The sequence below is a fragment of the Choloepus didactylus genome, chromosome 18, assembly GCF_015220235.1.
Source record: "Choloepus didactylus isolate mChoDid1 chromosome 18, mChoDid1.pri, whole genome shotgun sequence".
Lineage (NCBI taxonomy): Eukaryota > Metazoa > Chordata > Mammalia > Pilosa > Megalonychidae > Choloepus > Choloepus didactylus.
The window spans coordinates 2,893,659-2,915,997 of NC_051324.1; the positions used below are offsets into that span (position 1 = coordinate 2,893,659).

The 22,339-nt window shown below is 43.6% G+C and overlaps 1 protein-coding gene across 11 annotated transcripts in view; it reads right to left on the minus strand.

The window, feature by feature from the left end:
* The window catches only part of NCOR1 (nuclear receptor corepressor 1), a 160,117-nt gene that overhangs the window by 24,459 nt on the left and 113,319 nt on the right, over positions 1-22,339 (minus strand). For 9 of the 11 annotated variants that reach the window (XM_037808082.1, XM_037808081.1, XM_037808078.1 and 6 more), the window contains 12 exons: positions 20,797-21,349; positions 18,466-18,595; positions 16,086-16,281; positions 10,334-10,494; positions 8,472-8,592; positions 8,272-8,373; positions 7,825-7,925; positions 5,729-5,897; positions 4,034-4,174; positions 2,773-2,856; positions 2,174-2,430; positions 1,464-1,824 (listed from right to left, as the gene is read on the minus strand). In XM_037808082.1, coding sequence (XP_037664010.1) covers positions 1,464-1,824; positions 2,174-2,430; positions 2,773-2,856; positions 4,034-4,174; positions 5,729-5,897; positions 7,825-7,925; positions 8,272-8,373; positions 8,472-8,592; positions 10,334-10,494; positions 16,086-16,281; positions 18,466-18,595; positions 20,797-21,349 — 2,376 coding nt within the window. The remainder of the gene's footprint in view (positions 1-1,463; positions 1,825-2,173; positions 2,431-2,772; positions 2,857-4,033; positions 4,175-5,728; positions 5,898-7,824; positions 7,926-8,271; positions 8,374-8,471; positions 8,593-10,333; positions 10,495-16,085; positions 16,282-18,465; positions 18,596-20,796; positions 21,350-22,339) is intronic. The other 2 variants (XM_037808087.1, XM_037808085.1) reach the window with 1 other exon arrangement.

Consider the following 22,339-nt stretch of genomic DNA (forward strand, 5'->3'; position numbering starts at 1 on the left):
ATACGCAAAGGGGAAGAGCTGGCAGCAGCTTTTGAGATGTGGGGAAGACAGCAACCTTTTGGGTCACAGCACCTGTGTTTCACCCTTTTACATTAGAATTTAGGAATGAAGTTTGGCGCTCTCCTTTAAATCCCATTTTAATTATAAACAGTGTTGGTTTCTGTATGACTTGAATGTTCTAAATTCTTTCAATCTGCATGTAGCAAACGATGTCCTCTCTCTGCTGCCCAGCAATCACTCACTAAGCCTGTTTTCCCCTTGGCTCCGTGTTTCCCTCTGTCCTTCCACAGGGACCTCCTCCTGAGCTCCCCAGCGTCCACCTCCTCCCTGCCTCAGCCTGTCCTCTGCCACGCGGAGGGACACAGGTCAGTGCACTGTCCACCTGGTGCCTGACATATCCAAACAGCCTTATTAACACACAATAAAATACACATAACATACAATCGACCATTCTTCCCATTTTAAAGTGTACGAGTCAGCGGTATTTGGTACATTCGTGAGGTTGTGCACCCACCACCAGCACCTAATTATCAACACCGTGGTAACACCAACTTGGCCACAACCACACAACCCTGCCTGTCAAGACCAAGATCGTGCAGCTTTCCCAGGGCTCCTTCCAAGCTCCAACCTGCTTACTGGGGACGCCCTCCCCCTCTGCAGAGCCAAAAGGTCTGTGTTTACACCCTACCCACAACCTAGTCTTCTCCGTTCACTCTACTCCTCTCCGTCCCCTAAAAACTCTCGACAGCCCATGCAGTGTCCAGCCAGGGCTTTGCATATGATAAGCCCTCAGTAAATGTGTCTCACCATAAAATTTAAAGTGACAAGCAGCCACAGCTTTATGGGCCTCAGATCATCAGGAGCTACCTGGTAAAATCAATGCCTCTTAGCTCTCCGATGCAGCTGCCAGCAGCCCCAACCCCAGTGAACCGTGGGGCGATGAGGGTAACGGCCAAGAGTGACAAGGACACAGCTCACACCTACGGAGGCCGCACTGGGCACCAGCCTACATTCTTCAAACCGTCCCCTTAGCCCATCCTCATGCCAGTCCAAGGGGGAGGTCAGAACTGCATCACCATTTTATGAACGAGGACACCAAGGCACAGAGTTAGGGGACTTGTCCAGGTTCACATAGGGGGTGCAAGAACCCCAATTCAAGCCTAAGCGGTCTACCTCCAGCGCCTCAAATTCCAACCACCACAGACTCAGCCACTAACAACTGTCCACACTGGCTTCCAGAACACCATGTTCAAAGAATCCACTCATTCTAGACCACTTCTGGACTCCACCATATTCTTCACTTGATTTAAATATTACCTGCTTTACCTGAAGCCAAGCCTCCTCTCAACCTGACAGCCCAGCCCCAGCATGAAGTGCACCTGCAGCGCTGGTGGTAATTCAAAGCTACCCACGTGGAATGTACCACTCACTGCGGGTGACCGCGTGCAGCAGCAGGGACGTACCATCGGAAGTCCTGCTCATCATGGGCGAGCCTCTGGACAGGGAGTTCTGGTAACTCACGGGGGTCCGTCGGGCGCCGGGGTCCTCATACACCCCCGGGCTCAGCTGGGCTTTGGGAGCCTCGTGAAGGGCTGACCTCAGGACAGAGGGGCCTGAGCTCACCACCGATGTGTGCCGGGGACGCACCGGCTCGCCTGCCTTCATGTCCTCGTACTTGCCCCGTTCCACCACTTTTATGTTCTCTGGCACACTCTCCAGCGGAGACATTCCACGGGGCAGTTTGCCAGGCCCCGTGAGGAGGGACTTGACGTTGTGTTTGATGGCGGACTGACCCAAGGTGCTGTCAAACTTTACTGGTGTGCCCTGAAGGGAAAGAAGCAAACGTTACAGGCTGAGTCACGTCAGCTGGACAGTTTTCCGTCTCAGACTCGGCCTGCTTCCTGGTGGCTCGAGTCTGCTGCGGCAGCGTTTATTGTCCGTGTGGGCGCCTCAATCACAAACCCACTGATCCTGGGTTGTGTGAGTTCCCACATTACATACTCCTCGCTATGAACACAAGAAAAACTCATGACAAAGAGTATGTGAAACTTACATTTACTTCCAAGATTCTTGACATCTCAGGAACCGTTTACAAATATTAAATTACATCTTTAAAAATGTCACATGAATATCATGGTGCGAGGGGGGACTGAAAGGACCACAATCCGGTTACCTGAGAGATGGAACCCTCAATTATGGGCCTCGTGCTCTGAACCACTTCTGGAGTTTTCCGGCTTTCCTGAGTTAAAACATCTTGCCGTGGAATTTCGTGAATGGAGCGGCCCATTTCTTTGATGGTGGTAACGCCATCGTATGGTTTTCCTTTGGTAATGGCACCTTCAAATGCTCGGGCGGGGGGGCTCTCCCGTTTAATCTGTTTGGGATATTTAAGGCCATCCTCGAAGCTTTCAGTTGTTGCTCTTGGAGTGCCTTCAAAATTAATTCAATAAGTGGGTTTACTAAAATAATGCCTTGTAATTCTGCAGCTCCGAATCAGTTTTCCACTGACAGCAGATCCTCACATAAGCATTCACCAGTTATAATCACAGAAGGGTTCTTAACAAAAGAAAATATCTCTACTAAAAGATTAGGCAACCATCACCTTCAAATAAGCTATGGAGCACAGATGCAAAAAGTTAAAATCAAGACTCTACCGTTTAATTCAAAACTGAAAAAATTTTGTAAAGCAGGTCAATCAATTGCAAGTTAATGTCAAACTACTCTACGAGTGCAGCAGTAATGCATAAGAAGGCAAATACGGGAGACATTTACCCTGCATTATGGAGCCGGACAGCACAGTCCTCTCCTTGAGGTCAGGATGGGGGCTCCCCCGGGGCAGCGCTCGGCAGATCAGCCCTTTCAAAACAAGGAAGCAACGTGAGTGCCAAACACAACACACGCACCACCTGCACTACGTGACACTGTCCTCAGAGCATGCGGGTTTGACAGAAGCTCTAGGGAGGGAAGGGTGTCACCTTAGATTTGTGAAATATTCAGAAGAATATTATAGAAAAAAAGTTGGCAGTACCCACCACAACATTATACACTTCTTTATCTTAAAAAGAAAATGCCTGCAGAAGGCATCAATTATAGACAAAAAGGAAGGACCCTTTAAAGGTAAACCTAGAATCTCAATGCTCTTTTATCAAAGGGGGAGAAGATAAAGAGAGATCGGAAATTACTGCTTGTATTTGAAATAATACTGGTGAGGTGGAAAACAGGAAATATAGATAAGACAAAAAAATCGGAAAAATACATTAAATTAAACATGTAAATCAAAAAGGTGAGACTTACAAATAACCACACAGGAGGTTTCATGTTATGAAGCCTACAGTCTGAATCAAGATTTGAAAATCATCACCTGCATTTACCCTAAAGAGAAGTGAGTTTTTTTCCTGTAATATAGAGAAATTCTACCTCCTAAGACATTACTCAGGACATCTAAGATTGAGCACTCCTCATCCTGCCTTTAGTATTTCACTGAGATTGAAATTAAACAGTTGGGGCAGGTTAAGACGTGAGGACGGTACATCCTCAATGGATGAAGCAATGGCTCCCCCTTCCTGGCACCCCGTCATGTCGGTGCCCGTCACAGGCCCGGAGTGGGCTGGAGACCTTGGGGCTGTGCTTCTTCCTTAACTGACCAGGATGAAACAGGCACGGGGAAATGTGCTGGGATTCAGACACATGCCCCTGCTCTTCCTGTTATACTACTTTATCTACCTCACAATAAAAAAAAAAGGCTTTAGTTTTCATTTTTAAACTCACTTGACTCAAAACAGGCATAAGCTACAAACTGTATGAGCATTAAAATATGAAATTCCAATAGCTGCCTATGATACGACCAGTTACGCTTGATTTTTACTTCTCTCCACTGCCACTTGATTTTTATTTAGATATAAATTAAAAATTATATTGATATAAATTTCAGGTAGAAATGACATAAAAGGTCATTATGCAACTTAATTCAACAATACCAACTTACTACACAAAATTTCATTATCTGAATAAAGTTCTAGAAACATCACTTTACCTTCCAGCGGTGCTGACACAGGGGACTCCCTCATGGACACCCCCTGCTTTAGATTTCCTTCCACTGACTCGTAGCTTCTTTTTAAACCAATTTCGTGAGCAGTTCTTGGACTCCTGGTCCCTTCTCGGGCATTCTTAATATCTGCAGAAGGCAAATAAAAATTGCTCCAACACAACCCAGGACCTACACTGCATAATAAACAGGCTTTAATTTCATAGTCTGTTATTTGAAAGTCTTAACAGAAAACCCTGTCTTAACCTACAGCACACAGCTGTGCACAGGACATTCACGTTAGACACATTCTCTGAGTGCCTCCCGTGTGCCAGGCATAAGCTAGGCCTTGCAGGTAAGGCCAACAAACATGACGCTTCTTCCTTCCTAGAGCCTGCCCAGTCGCGGGGGACACGGGGAAATTAACAGGCAATCCCCACACCGCATGCTAAGTACTATGAAAAGAGAAGCACGACATGCTATGACAATGCTGGAGGGGAAATCTGATCCTTAGAAATTCAAATTAGGCTGCCTGAAAGAAGTAATGTTTAACCTGAAGGATAAAGCAGAGTTGCTCAAGTTAAAGTGAAGGGAAGAAAAGATGGTAAGGGCGGGCAAGCAATGGGCATAAAGATCCCAAAATACAAGTCTGGTACCTTAAGAGAACTGACGCTCAGGAAGGGGTCCGTGTGCAGAGTGCAGGCAGGAGCAAAGTGGGGGGGAAGGAGGGCAGAGCGGGGGGGGGACACCCAGGGCAGAAGCTGGAAGCGGCTCAGGCAGGGGCCGCGGAGCAGAGGGCGGGGAGCGGCAGCAGGAGGGCGACGCGACTGCAGGCGGGAGACCGTGAGGCGCACGAGCCATCCAGATGACAGACGGCGGGGGCAGGCGGGAGGACAGGGACATGGGGGGTTCCAGAGACTTCAGGAAACAGAAACCACTTGGTAAGTGGCTGGATGTGGGAAGAGAAAGAGTAGTCCAAGATGACATCCAGAAGTCTGGCTTAGGCAATGTGCTTCCTGCTAAGCAACTTTTGGGGTGGCCTAAAGAAAGGCCTGGATGTATATATCAATTTTGCAGGTAAAACTCAGAATGTAACAGAATGCTAAAACAAGAGGGGAGGAAGGAAATAAGAGAACCACCACGTATTCTGCCATCAGGCACTGTTGCAAATGGGATCTCAAACTCAGTCAGTCCCTTGGCTAATATTTATACCATATCTGGGTCATTCTTATATAATCATATTACTAGGAAAATATAAACTAATAATACATCTAAAGAAAATGTTTACATAGATAGAAATAACGAAGAAGTTTTATTTACGGAGAATAAAATTCAAGACTCTTTCTAAGATTAGGAGCACTTTATTTACTCCTTAATTTTATTTATTTATTTATTTATTTATTTTAATCTACTCCCTAATTTTTAATTCATAAAATAGGAAGCCGTTTAAAATAAAAGCAACCTGGTTAAACAGAGATTCTTTTTCTAGGCCACATCGACTGAGCAGAGTTGATGACCCTTACGACAGGCTCCACGCTGCGTTAATCACTTTTCTTCGACTGTCAGTTTTCCACAGAAGCCTCATGAAGGAGGTACTGGTACGGACCCCATTTTACAGAAAGGAAACCTGGGCCCTGGGAAGGTGAGCAGGTAGGAGCCGGGCCTCCCGTCACCCTGGCTTTGGGGTGCATGTGCAGTACTTACTGTCGTACGACAGTATGTGTCCACTCTTGCCTTCGTAGATGACGTGGCCTTTGGCCGCAGCTTCCTCCCTGCCTTTCTCAGGGCTGCTCTCGTCGACAGGCATTCTAGAGATGGACCCTTTCACCAGCGCCTCCGTGGGAATGCCAGCCTGGGACAGAGCTGGGGTGCCCTGCAGCAAATCAAACACAGGCACCAGGTTAAAGAAACACAAGATGCTTGGAGAATCTGACCTGCACACCATGAGTTAGGTCAACCTGTATCTTCAAAGAGCAAAGCCCAAGCATGTGAGGGGAGATCAGCCATTAAGTTTTTATAAACAAAAAGAATTCTGCACCTTCGTCCGTGAACCCTGCAACACAAAACTTCTTAAAATGACTAAATGTATTAATTTAACCAGCTTTGTGTCTCACCTTGAAATCTATTAAAGCCCTCAACTCTCAAAAAAGAAGTTTGTCTTTAGGCCTAAAGTCATGCAAATATAATACAGCTTTTACAAAATTATAATAAAAGTAAGACTTGTTCTCACATGCTGACAAGAGGGGGAAAAATCCTTGCAATTGTCAAATGGTCTGTGGTTGGGCCTTTGGTCATCAGAAGACGGGAAGAAGAACCCCGATGTCTCCCTCCTGTGATTCTGGCTCAGTCTGCGGCACGGCACCTGCTGTCCGCCACCACTGGCCTCAGTTCCTCCCACCCTCCCTCAGGTGCCTTAACACGCGCAACAGTTTGTAAAAGGAGCTGCTCGGGCCAAGACGGGGTGGGAGGCCCGGACCTAGCTCACCCACTCCCCTGGAGGCAGCAGGACACTGAGGACCCCAACCCCAGGCCCACGGCAGGAGTGCCAGCAGAGCGCTGAATCCACTGCCCGGCCCGAGCGATGCCCATGACCCATCCCAAAAGGCTGCTGTGGCAGGAGGGCAGGAAGGCGGGCACGCCCGGCCTTGCTGGACCCAGTGCACGAGGGTGAAAATGAAGAAACAACAATTCTGTCCATATTCAAGTGTCAGCTTGCTCTGAAAACTGATTTCAGGGGATAGTAAACTTTGACCAAATGAGGAAAGAGAGATTCTGAAGAGTGTTTGACTTTTCAGATCACTATATGCCATATACTCCATAAATCCACGTGAGGGAGGAATCACCTGGAATCCTGTTAAAATGGAGACTCTGATCTAACACATCTGGACTGGGGACAGACATCTCGGAGGGACTCTGACGAGCTCTGGTGCAGAGGCCGCTTTCATTAGCAAGGTCCTGGGGCAGGGGTCCTCGTGGGGGCGCGCGGCAGAATTGCCCGCAGGGCTCAAGAGGCACAGAGTGCTGGGCCTCACGCTGATCGGACAGAAGGACAGGAACCTGTCCTTCTCCCAGCTCCCCATGGGCTGTCGGGGCCCACACCCTAACAGCCCCCGTCCTGGGGACAGGGTGGGACACTCGGGGCGCCACAAGGTGCCGAAAGCATGGGGCTCTTTACAGGGACTTCTCAAGGCACAATTTTCCTTCTCCAGGTCTGTGTATAGAAAGAGGCTAAAGGACAGTTTAACACTTTCAAACTTAACATTAATATCTGAGGAAAAGAAAGACCTTTTGTTAATCAAAACTGGTAATTTAATTAGCCCCAGATGGTAAGAAGGTTGATTTTTGTGGCTTTGTTAATAGCACCCATGTGTACTGATTTCCCATTAGATTCCAGTCAGGCAGCTTACGTACTGAGATCACAGACCTTACTCTTCAAGATGGGCAAAAGCAACTTAACAATTTATACTGATTTTCTTCTCGATTTCTGTTTAAGCTGAATACAAGGTTAAAGCTTTGCCAGGAAGACAGTGAGAGCTGGATCAACTAGAACATGTTTCTTCTGCCGATTTCCAAAGAAGTGACCTTTTCCAAGGAACCATAGTATAGATAATATAGCTTGTGGTCAAAATGATCACATTAATGTCCTTCTGCAGTGGGTTTGTGGATCTGGGGTTCGTTATCACTGAGATACGGGATGGTGAACAATTAACCACAATACTGTGCTGCTGGGACAGCCAAGGCTTCTGAGTCTTCACCACGAGTACCTCGGCCACTGTGCAGTGACAAGAAAGGGCCCTAACCTGTGTGATGGAGCCCCGGAGGGAAGGGAGGCCTTCCACTGAGATCTTGCTGGTGGGAGTTCCCCGCGTTATACTTCCTTCTTGGATGGCTCCTGCGGTACCTGAATAAGAACAAAATTATTAGCAAATTCGCTCCCTTACCCCTGCCAAAAACGAAAACAAAACAAAGCAAATCCTTGGAAGGGAGTCAAGAAGAGAAGGAAACAGCAGCACAAAAAGTATTTTTTGTTTTATGGAAATGTACTTCTATCACAATATTGCAGCTATTAAAAAGGACTACTGAAATACAGACTTTCCAAAGTTTTTAAGTCTCATTTTTACACGGAAAGAAAACTTACATTTAGAATTTAAAGGCTACAGCTTAAAAATGCGTCTGAGAAACGACACGCGACTTGCTCTAAGGAACGCACCGAGGACAGAGGGCGAGCCCCCCAAGCCACGCTTTACCTCTAACCACGCCTTCGTGCTGGGCCCTCACCAGCAACCCCTCGGGCTGCGAGCTGTGGCCCCGTGGTGAAGACTCCTCCTGCTTGATGTAGGGCACAGTGGCTGCAGAACAAAGCCGGAAGACACCAAGAGGTCAAGTGTGGCACTACCGACTGGGACATTACAAACGCGGAAACATCACGGCGTGTCTGCCCACCGACCTGGCTTGGTGGCCTCCTGCTGCCGGGGCAGGCCGAGGGAGATGGAGCCCACGGAGGGCTTGGCTGGCTCTGGAGGATAGGAAGCCTGACTATGAGAGGTCAAGTAAGTGCCGGGTGTTCCCTGAAAATAATTGTAAAAGGGTAGATAAATAGTCTTTTCACAAGGTCAGTTATCAATTATGAAGTTCATATTTTCACATCTGTTTGCAAAAATTTATTTTTTAAAACACCTTATTCCCCTGCCCCTCCAAAGTAAGAACAAATATCAATAAAGCAAGAAAACCTTTGTCATGAATTGCTTACATTAAAAAACTTTTAAAGGGTGCAAGAAGTGTCTTCTGACATTATCATAAATTACATATAGATAATATCATTAACAAAACGTATATATAAAGCACTTAGAAGGTACACTCAAAATACAAGCTACCGTTATTAACAACATTTATTCCTCTTACAAGTGCTGTGGGAGAGTGACACCAGTGACAATGGAGTAAGGACCTCTGAAAACTCTCCTCTGCAAAAGCAATGAGAAAACTAGCAAAAATTTTAAGAACTGACATTTTCTGAACTCTGTAAATAAACCAAAGGCTTGAAAAACTCTGGAAGCATTTATTCAAGGAAAAAGGCTGAATCTGGGTTAGAACTGTCGAGTTGTGTGGCATTTTAACGTGCCCTATTCCACTCCCAGCTCCACGGCAACAGCCCGCAGTCATGGGGAAAACCAGCAGCCTGGCACGGCCACCAAAAGGGAAAGGACAAGGCTGGAGCCCATTCAAGCCTCCTTTCCAGGTAACTGTCATGACCTGACTGGCCTGGTGGTTCATCTATAAGGCTGTCTTTATCTGACCTGACTCAGAAGCTGCAGTGCGAAAGCCTTTTATTCAGGGGTGGGAGGGGTTGGGGGCATTGATCACGTCAGTTAAAAAAAACATTAGGGGGAAAAAAAAACATTAGAAGCAACTGATTAACATCTCAGTGGCCTGAGGCAGTAGATAACAGGGTAAATGATAGGTTAAAAGGAAAAGCTTGGGAATGAGACGTCTACAGGGGCTTTGAAAAGTGCCAACATATTCCTGGGAATCTAGAAGGCCATTTGCACAGGCAGGGCTGAGCCCATGTCTGGGAAAGACCTCAGAGAGACCTAAGCTCTCCCCTCTGGCTAACCCTGAGGTTCTGCATAAGCAGGAAGTGAAGGCTAAGGCAGGAACCCTGAGACAGGCTCCAACACAAAAACAGGGCCCCTGAGCAAAGACTTGGGATATAATGGTTCCAGGTGTTTAACAAAATCTCTGTCCAACCATTAGCTGACCACTAAGCCAACCGAGCAGAGACCGCAGTGGCCACACACAACGAAGAATACAGACTTTACAGCATGTGTTCAGAAAGGTCACTAAACAAGGAAACAACAACAAAACAAGCAGCAACAACAACATAACCCTGGGGAAAGGGAAAAATTGTTAGATTGTATTATGTAAAATGTCTAGTTGTCAACCAAAAATTACAAGACATACAAAGAAACAAGAAAGTCCAACCCAAACACAAGAAAAAAAAGCAGTGAATAGAAACACCCCTGAGGAATTCCAGACAACTGACTTCCTAAATACACTTTTGGCTCAGCTATTTTTAAATGTACTCAAAGAGCTAAAGGAAACCATGTCCAAAGAACTAAAGAAAAGCATGAGAACAAAGTATTGATAGAGAATATCAGTAACAAAAAAATTATATGAAAAATCTGTATGTCGCATGGAGTGTGGTGATTCCAGTTACGTTATCTCTGGAAACTTCCATCCTTGGGCAGATTATTATTTATTGGCAGTCTGACAAATCAGTGTGAGAAGGAGAAGAAAGTTCTAATAAATCACCTGTGAGATGGAGCCTCCCATGATGAAAGATGGCTTTTCTGAGGCCGCTGTGGTTTTGGACGATGGGATGAGCGGAGGAGGTGGCCTGGTTGGCCGCGTTGTTGGAAGCCGGACCCCTTCAGGGAGGTTAGTTATCACTTGGTGTGGAGCAGGCTGGAGGACTTTTATAAAAGGGGGAAAAGAAAAATATTTAGAATAGTCAATTTCCTGGTGCAACACAAATTCTAACTATCTCAGTCATTCCTAAATTTTCTAATCACAATTGAATTGTAAGTGCAAGATGAAGTCAAGGATAGAAAATTCTATTTTACATTTCCCTTTTTGCTTGAATTAACCCTGTATACATGTCCAAGTCACAAATGTTATTTGTGAGGGTGAAATATTCAACTCCCTGTCAAACCAGAGCTTTCAAACTGATGTCCATTTCATATTGCTATTACATATGCAAACTTCAATCTTCAATAAATTTTTTTATCTTTCTTGAACATCTCTTTGGACAACGGAAGTGAGAAAAATGGGTGCTTCTTAGGAACAGCTGATATTACTACTTTGTAGGCTGTACAGACGTGACTGAGCAGCAGGCATACTTCCTTGAATTTCAGGTTGGGAGTGGGGGTGTCACAAGGTTTTTACAGAGTACATGTACTCTTAAAAGAAAAGCCAGCCAATGTCACAGTAAAAATGGGTGAACACAAATTTCCCAGTGACCCAGTGAGTCTCAACTGAACACCACCAATGATGGAAGGCCGAGACACGAGAAAGTCATTCTGAAACAGCAAGGCCACGACCTGAAAAGCAGTCCATTCACGAGAGTCAAGGAACCTGGTCTGGCATCTGCGGGTAGGTGACCGTCAGCCACCTGGCTGGACACCACCACAGGCTGCTCTCCCACCAGGTGTGGAGTGACTCTCCTGGCTCCTCTGGGATTCAGCCCACCTGGTGAGGTGAAGTGGCCCCTGCTGTGGGGTGTGCACCTGGGCTTCCTGCTCCAGGGGTCATCTGACCCCAGCATAAGGCTTAGAGGTGACTGATTTTCCCATGAAAGTTACAGTTATGAAAATACAGGAAGAACTGAAATTAAAATAGTAAGTGTGAAAGGCCCAAGCCCACGCCAACCAGGGGCAGATCTGTCCATGTACCAATATCAAGATCTAAAATATTCCATGGGGGGAGAACCCACTCACAGGTTAGGAAACCCTATAAATTTAAATCTTTTATGTATGCACCATCACTATGACCTAATAAAATCCTCAAAAATTAAATTATGATTTTTTCCCCTTCAAGGACAAAGAACTTCTTTTTCCTCTAATTAGGAGAATCAAGTGTTTTTACATGCAATAAAATCACAACAGGCAAGCCTTAGATTATCGAGTGATTATATGAATCAACTCTGGCCCAAATAACAGGTCTGATCTATGAGGATTTTGATTCTTATACAATTAAGCCTGTCCAGGCCCTCTGCTTAATATTCATGGAATTAAATGTAACTTAGAAAAAGAAGAAGCCCTTAAAAGGAAGCAGACCAAACTGATCCAAAGAAACCATGTAGGCTTATAAAACTATATTACTGCCATAATGCTAATGAAAATTACTTAACATACAAATTAATGCCACATAAGTATAAAAATACTTTAGGCATTTTAAGCATTAAAAGGGCATGCCAGAAAAGCAGGGCTTACACTAAGAGTTAAGAAAAAAAAAAAAGCTCACAAATAGAAACTTTTTTTTTAAATGAAACTGACACATTGTAGAATATCCGGAGAATCAGAAAAGCACAAAGAAAGTGTAGAAGTAAAAAAAAACACAAAGAAAGTAAAAAAAAAGGTAACCCTAACCACTTAGAGATTTGTGGTGTTTTAATGTCTGCCACAACAAATATCCATTTATTATTCTTTTCATATTTTCCTTACCTAGCCTTATTCATTTATTCTTCCAGATAAACCTAATTTTAAAAATAATTTTATTGAGTGCTTTCTCCCAAAGCAAAGTATCACTGGGATTTTCATTAGACTTGCATTAAATTGATGAATAAATACAGCAGACTTGACATTTTCGATGGGGGAACATAGTTTCTTCATATAGGTTTAACAAGGTACATTCTTAGTTAAAAATTATTCCTGTTTTATGTGTATATATATTGCTAGTAATACCATCTTTTTTTCATTTTTGTGGGTATTTATATATATATATCACATTACTGCAAGTATCCAGGAAATAGGGATTTCGGTACATTCTTTCTTTCTGAGAAAATCAGCTCTAATAACTTTTCAGTTGATTGTTTCAGGTGTTTGAGGTGGACACTCTTAGCACCTTTGTCACCTTCTGAGAGCACCTCCTTTTGCTTTTCTGTGACATCACAGCAGGATCTGGTTGTGGCGAGCCCAAGGGAAGATCTCCAGCATTTCACTGCTAAGTGAAAGGATTGTTGACTGGTTACTGGTAAGGATTCATTATCACGAGGCATGAAAGTTCTGCTGCTGCTAAGTTATTTTTTAAAATCAGAAACAGTTACAGCACCATCAGCCAATTCCACTGACTCACTAGGAACCAGACACTGGGAAGAGGCTGGTTGTCTCCTTTAGCCCTCACGGCCCAATGAGATTATCAATTCTATCTTACAGATGAGGAAACTGAAGCTCAGAAAAGTTCACACCTAACTGCCCAACCAAGATCACACCGTCAGGGATTGAAAAACAAGCAGTGAGCCTCTCTGAACGCTAAAGCACAGCGCAAAGCTGCATCACCGAGGGACTCGCGGCCGCTCTGGGTATCCACCAAGATGCCGGCGTGTTTCCTCCACCTTCGTATCGATATAATGATTTAGGTGTCCTAATATTGAGCAAACAGGTTTCTGAAATAAACCAACTTCAAAAGAAAATAACTTCAGCCTTTCTAGAGAACTTAACGTGACGCTGTATTACAAATTCAATGCCTAAATGCTTTTATCACTTCCACAAAGTTTATAATAATTATGTAGAAAAATCCAATTAAAAAATCTATAGTAGTTTCAAAAAAAAAAAGTAAAGATGGAAATTTAGATGGTACTAAACACAGCTACTTACATCACCATGTACCCAGAGCTAGGAAAACCAAGAAAGAAAAAAAAACATGCAACAAACTAGAGTCAGTTGCACAGAAGCACAGCATCTTATGTCTACTGGATAGATTTTGTTACACCTGCATCAGAAGTTCAGTTCTAACTCAACCTTTACAGGAGTAATGACTGGTTCCCTTCACTATAGGAAAAGAAGACTCAAAAGTTACCAGTGAACTTGTGTAAATGTTACTGGAAAGTGAAAAAAATTCTTCTCTAAGATTTCTTCAAGCTTTCCTATAGATGGAAAAGCTTTAAGCTACTTACAAGGGCCAAATGTTCTACTGTGGAATGAGTTCAATAAGTGATAACCATTTGAACATTATTTTTTTCAAAGTCTTACTTCTGTCTCACCAAATTTACCCTAAATCATTCATGCAAGGTCTAGGTCCACAGGCTCGTAATGTACTCAATAATTTATCACTCTTCACTGACAGATTTTCTCATAATTGGAATGCTCAAAAGATGAACCCTTCAGCTAAGTCCTCTTATCCCCATAGGGAAACCTGATAATGCTACCTCCACTAGGTCATTCATTTAATTCACTCCTTCAACATGTTATTACTAAGGCGATGATGTGCCACTTCCAAGAGAGGGATTAGAGATCCTCTAGCCGCAATATACTAAATGCCCAAAAGCCGTCAACATTTCTCCCTTCCCTCAACGAAAGTTCACTGACTGCTGTTGCACCCTGGCCCCACCAGGCAATACTGCTTCATATACACAGAAGCACAAAATTCCTGATTCAACACCAACGAGCTGATGTTCAAGATATAAGGTAACCCCCGACATGGAACAGGACCTCCCAGGTGAGCGAGTCTCCCTGGCAATGTGGGACACAGATTCCAGTGAGCCTGACCCTGGCATCAGGGGGTTGAAATGCCTTATTTACCAAAAGGGTGAAAAGAAAGGCAACAAACTAAGGTTTCAGTGGCTAAGAGAATTCAGAGTCGAGAGGCTGTCCTGGAGGTTACTCCTATGCAAGCTTCAGCAAAATATGCCAAATGGCCACAGTATGATAAGCCCAATTCCACAGTAGTCCTGAAAACCCTAAAGAATACCCGGGTCCCTATCTGAGACTCTATAAAAGTTTCGCTCATTAAGTTTACTCTTCAGAAAATTAAATCCCCCAGAGAGCTCCTATGCCAGCTAAGTCCCAAAACCCAGAGGCAATAGCCTCTTAAAGAGCTTCACGTAAAGTCGACACCCCTTTTCAACATGAACAGGTTAGGATGGTCACTGCCTAGACATCCCTGAAGATTGGGGGAGTGATTAAACTAGAGGAAGGGGTAGCAACAGACAAGATGGAATTTAACAAAGGATTATGAATACTGAATCTGTATATAATTTTCTTTTTCTTGGTTGCTAGGGTATTAGAATAGCTAGAAGGAAAGAACTGAAATGGTGGACCCGTAACCCACTGCATCCTCTGAAATTTGTTCTATAGCTACTTGTTAAATGGTAATTTGAAAGCTATACCTTTTGTATATATGTTATCTTTCACGATAAGGAAATAACTGAAACTATGGTACTGTAACTCATAACAACTTTGGAAATTTCCTATATAACAACTTGTTAAATCATACTTTGAAAGATACTATCTTTTTGTATATACGTTGTATTTCACAGTAAGGAAATAACGGCAACTGTGGAAGTGTAATCCATGATATTCTTTGAAATTTGCTAATTGTTAAACTGCATTTGGAAAGTATATATGTTATATGTATATACGTAAATGTTATATTCTACAATTAAAAATATTATTTGAAGTTCCAAAAAAAACAGACCTAAGGTAAGAGGTTCAGCGTGCTGTGTGATGAATAACTCACGGTTGGTGTGTTTACGGAAGGATTAACTACCACAGTAATGCCTGGCATTCTAAGGCTAACAGCTTTTACCTATATAAGGACTGCAAAGCCTTCTGCGTTGTTACAAAAAACTAAGCCTTAGTTACACAGGAATTTAATATTCTTATAGGCAAAGCCTCTCACTATCCACCAGAACACACATGCTGTTTCCTAACCATGCCAGAAGCACACATTGAGACATTCCACCCCTTCTTTTTTCTAAAGAAACTAAAAGTGTCTCATAGCGCACACACCAACTCTAATCTGTCACCTGAAGTACGGACAGCAACATGGGAACAACAGATGCCTTTACAGGAGGGATTATGCCTCGTCACTGCCGGGCCGTGTGTTATGTAAGGATAGGGAATGTTGGCTCCTTCCTAAGTTCACAGCCCCACCAAGGTGAACACGTGCTATCATCCCATTTGACAGATGAAGAAACTAAAGCTGGGCGAGGGCTGACCAACGCGAGGGAGGGCTGATCCCGGGTCTGACTGGTGTGGTCTCCTCTCAGGACCTGCTGCAGGCGAGGAGCTTTGAGAACAGAACATTCCTCACTCACTCTGGAACCCAGAGGAGCAGAGCATAAAGCATGGCGTCCACAAACTCTTCCAGCATAAAGACGGATGTCAGCAAATTCACAGTATCTAGAGCTCTATGTAAAGTGAGCGGAGCTGCCATCCTATAATGGTCAGTAGCATTAGCTTTCCTTAATAGGGGAACTGTCATCGGTCCTTTCAGGAATCTCATCTGTCGGGGACAAGCGTGCTTCCCTTCAGAAGGGTTCCTGGTGGTGGTTCTGCCGACCTACCTTCCCACTCCCTGCCGGGGCTCCTGCAGGGGCCGCAGGGACTCGCCGAGCTCCTGCAATCCAAGTCGATCTGCTCCTGCCTCTGCCGCTGCTCCTCCAGGAGTGCGGACTCGTGCATGGCCTTGATGTGCCGCTGGTAGAGCGCGTAGCCACTCACGGGGGTGCCGATGGGCATGCTACATGGGGGGCAGGAAACCTGCAGGGAGGAGAGAGAAGCCTGAGTGTGCCAAGGGCTAGCACAGCACTACTCACCGCCTGCCGTGGGGCTGCTCATTTCTGTAGTGTTACCAGTTGAAGTGACTTTACCATCTTTCCCCCTCAAACGTGTAAGGTTTATCTGCAAAATCTTCAAAAGACCCTGCTAAGGAGTCCAGCATTTCCTCTGCCAGTCTTCCTGGGTGTCTCATCTGGAGAGCCCAGGGCACCCAAACTTCCCCTTTTCCTCAAGTCCATCTCATGGACACTGAAAATCCAGTGGAGGTTCAAACCAGCCGCAGAGGCTCGGGTCCTGGTGCAGGCTCAATTTTACCATTTTTAAAATCAGAGTAATCTTCAAGAATTACTTGTTAAATAGTAGACAGTTACTTTCAGAACTGAACACAATATGAATCACAGAAGCTGTGGTAAGAGGAATCAAACTCAGACGTAAAACCTGCCTGCCCGACTCACCGGGATCCCGCCTGCCTCTGTCCTCTCGCCAGGCGACCCCGTCCGTTCCCGGGAGCTGCAGCAGCATCTGCACACTGACGACGCACATGTTTCTATTTCCAAAGCCTTTTCTTCACATGCAACGCTAATAAATAAAATTGTCTACCTAACATCCCCACTTGGATATCTCAAAGGACCTCAAAAACTTATATTCAAAACTGAATTTTTAATTGACTAAACCCACTGCTTTTCCATCTTAGAAAACAGAGTCTCAGTTGCTTGAGCTGGGGCCTGCTGGTCATCTGTGAGTACCCGATCTCCGCTCCCCCCGCAGCCAGTCCACCGACGTCTCGGTTTTCTCCAGGACAGAAGAAATGACACGTCGCTTCATCAGAAAGGCCGTCCCCACCCATCCCATAAAACACGGCCCCTCTCACATTCCTTCTCACTGCACCATTTATTTCCTTTACATAACAGAGGCCACCTACCACCATTTGCAATTATATGTTTATTTACTTATTTTTTGTCTCACCCATTTCATGAAGGAAAGAACCCAAGCTGCTGTGTCCAGTACTAAACAGACACGGTCCTGGGTTGAATAAATACATGAGAACAGAGTCATGCCGAGAGTTAAGAGATCAGGTGCCTTTAGAACCTGTTTTCTAAAGACTTCGATAGCTTTCTCCTCTACAATAAAGTCGGATTTTTCACTGACCCCTAAACCCACGCAGATTTCTTGCTTCTGTGCTCCCGCTCACATGTAAAGGTGTTTTATCTTAGTGAACTGCTGATCCAACCAAGAGCTGATTCTCACATTAAATCGTCTCTGTTTCTCAGTGAGGAGAAAGCACTCCCTGCTCTGAAACACCTGGAGCATGTTCCCCCACCTTTCTACAGAGCATCACATTTTAATTCATTTTAAATTTTATTATGACTTTTGCTATGCCTTACTGAAATACTCCTCTCAGTTTTCAGAATGTCGTCTTGAACTGGGCATTCGCAGTAAATGTCCAGTCGAATGAGTGAATCAGTGAACCAACATAGTTAATGACTTTCCTGAGCCATAATCACATTTAACAACTGTCACTGATTCCCACGTGAGACGGGAAACACACTTCTATCCTCTGAACTGAAGCAGGAGCCAGAGCACAACTCAGGAAAGAGCAACCCCCAAGACAGGAATGTGCTGTCAAAGGTGAGCCAAACTTGAATGGGTTATTAAGGCAGAATTTACATAAAACCAGACTTGGAACTGTACGCTGAAGTCAGCCATGATTTCTTTAGTTCTAAAGATTTAAAGGCTAATTATGTATTTATTCCACTATTGTTTGATACCTACTTGTTGATATGGTAATCAACAAAAACAGGAATCACAGTATTTATGGTGGGAGCATTGTATTTCTTCTGATTTGTTTTTACTCAGAAGTGACTGCTTCATCATGAAGAATCCATTTGAAAAAGCAACTCTCTTTGGTTATGTAGAAGAGTTCCTCCGTAAAGATTCAAGATATGTCACTCAACTCCACATGCCCTAGTATTCCCTAGCCAAGCCCCAAACAGAATGATATAAGAAAAATTAAGGAAGAATCCAAGCAGAGAGCAATCAATGGAGAATGACTTTCCACCTTTTAATGTGAACTAAAATCAAATACTGATTAAAGAAGGTAGAAAACATGTCTCTGAAGGGCTTTGCTTTTCAACTTTACTTTTCTTACTCACACTGAAAGCTTACCATTGGTGGGATAACAGCAGCTCGATGCTGAAGTTGCTGCAAGTCCAACGGATTTGGCTTTATTGGGGACGAGACCAGTATAGAGCCAGTGGGGTTTAACAATGAAGGCTTTGAGTCCATAGAAAACATTCTGCGATTGACAATTAAAACAGAGATAAGTTAATATACTCTCATTTAAGACACTAAACATGCAATCACCAGAATTCCGTTTAAGTTAATGTGACATGCGCATGCACACGCATATATACCACAGCCACCCTCACAGGGTATTTCAACGGTGAGGAAAGCACAGCTGTGCTAACTTTACAGCTGAAGAAACAGAAGCCTTAACTTACATATGGCCTAATATTGGTTTGTATGTTGAAATTTATCTGCATTTAGTCATCTACATCTAAACAACAAAACGGTCTGAAGAAATGCCATCATAAAATGCTAGGCCCTCATCGATCACCAACATACTAACACAGGTCACAAACCTGTTGCGAGATGTTTTGCTGGGATCAAAGCATAGTTTTTAAACATTTGAGAAGGCTGCCAAAAGCTACCATTTTAAAGTTGGAAATTTCACCCAAAATTTCAGGCTTCTTGTGGCTCATGAAAAACAGAAAGAAGTGGCAACAGAAAACCAACATTCCCACATGGCAATAAGGTGAACCCCGTGAGACAGCTTCCCTTTAACAGGCGTGTGCTGTTGTCCTCCACAGCCCCCGCCGTCTTCCACCGCAGCTGCCCTACCGTTTGTAAAGCCCAGAACGTATACCAGTGTCACGCCTTATGGGCCTGAGCATACTTCCCACTGCTGTCACAGGCATTAGGGGGAAGATGAACATTCTTAAACATATAAATTGATAAGAAAATTAGAACTATAAAAGATAATAATTAATATATTACATAAAAGACAATGATGATAAAGATGTAGAAAATTAAAATGTTTTGATAGTTTAGAAGTGAACTGAACTTTCAAGTGTCATTTAGAAACCACCATAATTTTACAAGGTATTTCTGAATTTCAAGATTACTGTCATGTTCAACTCTTAAGATGCCGATCCTTCAAGATTACTGCCAGGCTCATTTTTCCTTTATAAATATAATTACCAAAACCCAACAGGGCAAAATAGAGATAATCCTTATTTTGGATGAAATGCTTCATTGAAGAATGCTTAAAAAGGGGCTATCTAGCTTGAATCCATTTATAATATTTATTCCAGTTAAAGGCTGAACCTATTAAAATAAAATCTAGATTATTGTGAGGTTGGGAAAAAAAGAGTGATCTAAATGGTTGAATTGTTTGGTAAACCAATGGGTTAACTAGAAATCCCCAGTTTTATTTCAATTCTTATTGATGAAAACCCTAGCATCTACTGTATAAAAATCTCTTTTTGAGAAATCACCACTGTAATGCTCAGTGGTATTATTCCAGCATCAACTCTCCTAGAGTGTGCAAGATGTAAAGGGAGTGTCCAGGGACTGGGAGTGCAGAGACACCCAGGCACACTACGAAAGCCGAATGCCAAATAGAATTCAGCTGTCAGTTGAGTGGCTTATTTGCCTTTCTTCTAAAAAGGGGGGGAAAAAGGCAAAAAAGGCAGTTTCATTGGATTTCTGGTTAAATGATGCTTTAGTCTAATTCATTTCTAGAATTTATACTAATTCAACATTCTCCTGTGATTCTAGATAATTCCATTTCTTTCAAGGAAAAAGAAATGCCCAGAAAATTAAATATATTAAAATATCCCTAAATCCAGAAAAAGTATTTTCTCTTTTAACCATAATTTTTACAAAAACCATAAAAACAATGCATTTGTTATGCTGATTTATCTTTAATAACTAAAAGTACTTGCAAATTAATCTGCACTATTTTAATTTTTAATTATTTGTATCTTTACAATTACAAATATGAACAATCTAAAATATTAACTGATAGAAAAATAGAGGTCATTATTGTGAGCACTGCCTTGTATTTAAATAACACTTTTGAAAGTACGTTCCCAACACCGATCTTGCTCCCCACTGTGACGTGGGTGCAGTGGGGCCCGCTCTCAGGGCCCCCATCACATCACCCTGCTCCCATCACTGTGCACGAGAGTGATCTGCGGCTCTGCTAACAAATGTGTTGGCTGAAAAATCCTTTTTTGGCTATCATATAAGTGTATGTAACAATTCAGATGTAGAAGGAATTTATACTGTTTTATTTTAAAAAACGATCACACAATTGTTCTTGGCTATTTAAACAGCTGAGGAGCACGACACCCCAGTATTAAAATGGTGCAGGTTACTTTTTGCCAACAACAGACAGGGTATGGTCAGGACGACAGCAAGGCGCGCGCCCACCTCTGCCTCTCGGGCTCCCCGTCCACCTCCTCGTCGGCGCTGCATGTGGCACTGGAGTCATTGTCCGACTGCGGCTCAGGCCTCTGCGCATTCACGTGTGGAGTCACAACCAGATCTTCGTCTCTGGGCTCTGTCTTCTCACTGGCTCTCTCCAAGTCTCGTTCTTTGGCATCATCTTCCACTTGAGCTGTGCTGTTTTCTGGGACCCTTGCTTCAGCACCTGCAGCGTCTGCTCTGGGGGCTGCCGGGAGGTCGAGGCCAGAGCTGGCGTCAGCTCTGTGTTTGGGCTGCTCCAGCTCCATGGGCTCAGCAGGTTCGGCCCGGATCCTGTCCTGGGCCGAGGTCTCCACGCTGTCACTTTCAGCTGGTTTGGAACTTGGGACTGCTGAGGCAGGAGACGAGCTGGGCACAGTTTCTGTGGTGGATTCAAGTTCAGCCACAGGGTCAGCGTTTCCTCGAGAAGCGGCATTTTCAGTGCTGTCTTCACTGGGCTTGACAGCTTCAACTGGTGAAGGAGAAGGAGCACTTTCTGTATCAGAACTATTTTCAGCACCTTAAAGATAATGATACAGCATAAAAATCTGATAATGAACACGTGTCAGGTGGTGACAGAGGCCATGCTTGAGAGGGACTTTTTAGGAGAGTTACATTCCTTGGTGACCTCAGTGAAGTATTAGAGCCTTTGGGAAAGCTAAGGTTCTCTACAGGGTGTGGAAGTGAGATAAAATTGTCCTGACCTTCTGAAACTCAGAGCATAAGTTTTTAACACTGAAAAATAACATATGAAATCTGAACAAAACAAAGAAAGACATCGATACCAATCTAAACACAAACCATCCCCATAAATTCTGGTGTGCCCATTTGCAACACAGCCTGGTTCTGTGTGTGCCTTTTTACCCGGCAGAACTGACACTCTAGGTCAACATAAGGAGAATCACGTCTGCAATTTTAACTTTTCTGGTAGTTACATTTACAAAGTAAAGACAGACTGGTAAGATTAATTTTAACACTATATTTGATTGCTAAAATTAATGGCTACAAATTGTTAACATTTCAACATGTAATCAATGTAAAAAAACTATCAATGAAATACTTTACATTTTTTGGTACTAAATCTTTGAAATCTGGTTTATATTTTAAATTTCTGCACATCTCATGGATTAGTCCCATTTCAATTGCTCAGAGACATACGAGTGTAGTGGGTACCACACTGAGTGGTCAAGTTCTAGAATAATAATATACAGATTTGTAATTTAATGCTGTAACCCAGGTCTTTTACCACATTGTTAGTAACTTTTCATAAAAGTACTTTTAACCCATTTGACCTCCTTTTCACAAACTCAGATAATCTATCTGCTTATTATTTAACTCCCAGTGCCAGGCCTGGGACTGGCACATAAGAGACTCAAGTATTGGCTGAATTACCAAGTGAATGAAGTTGTGAATATACCTTAAATTTACCTAACCTTTCCTCCATTAATGGATCAGTGAGCCACTGTCACAAAGAATATACAGAGATGTTCACTACCACATTCAGGTCATT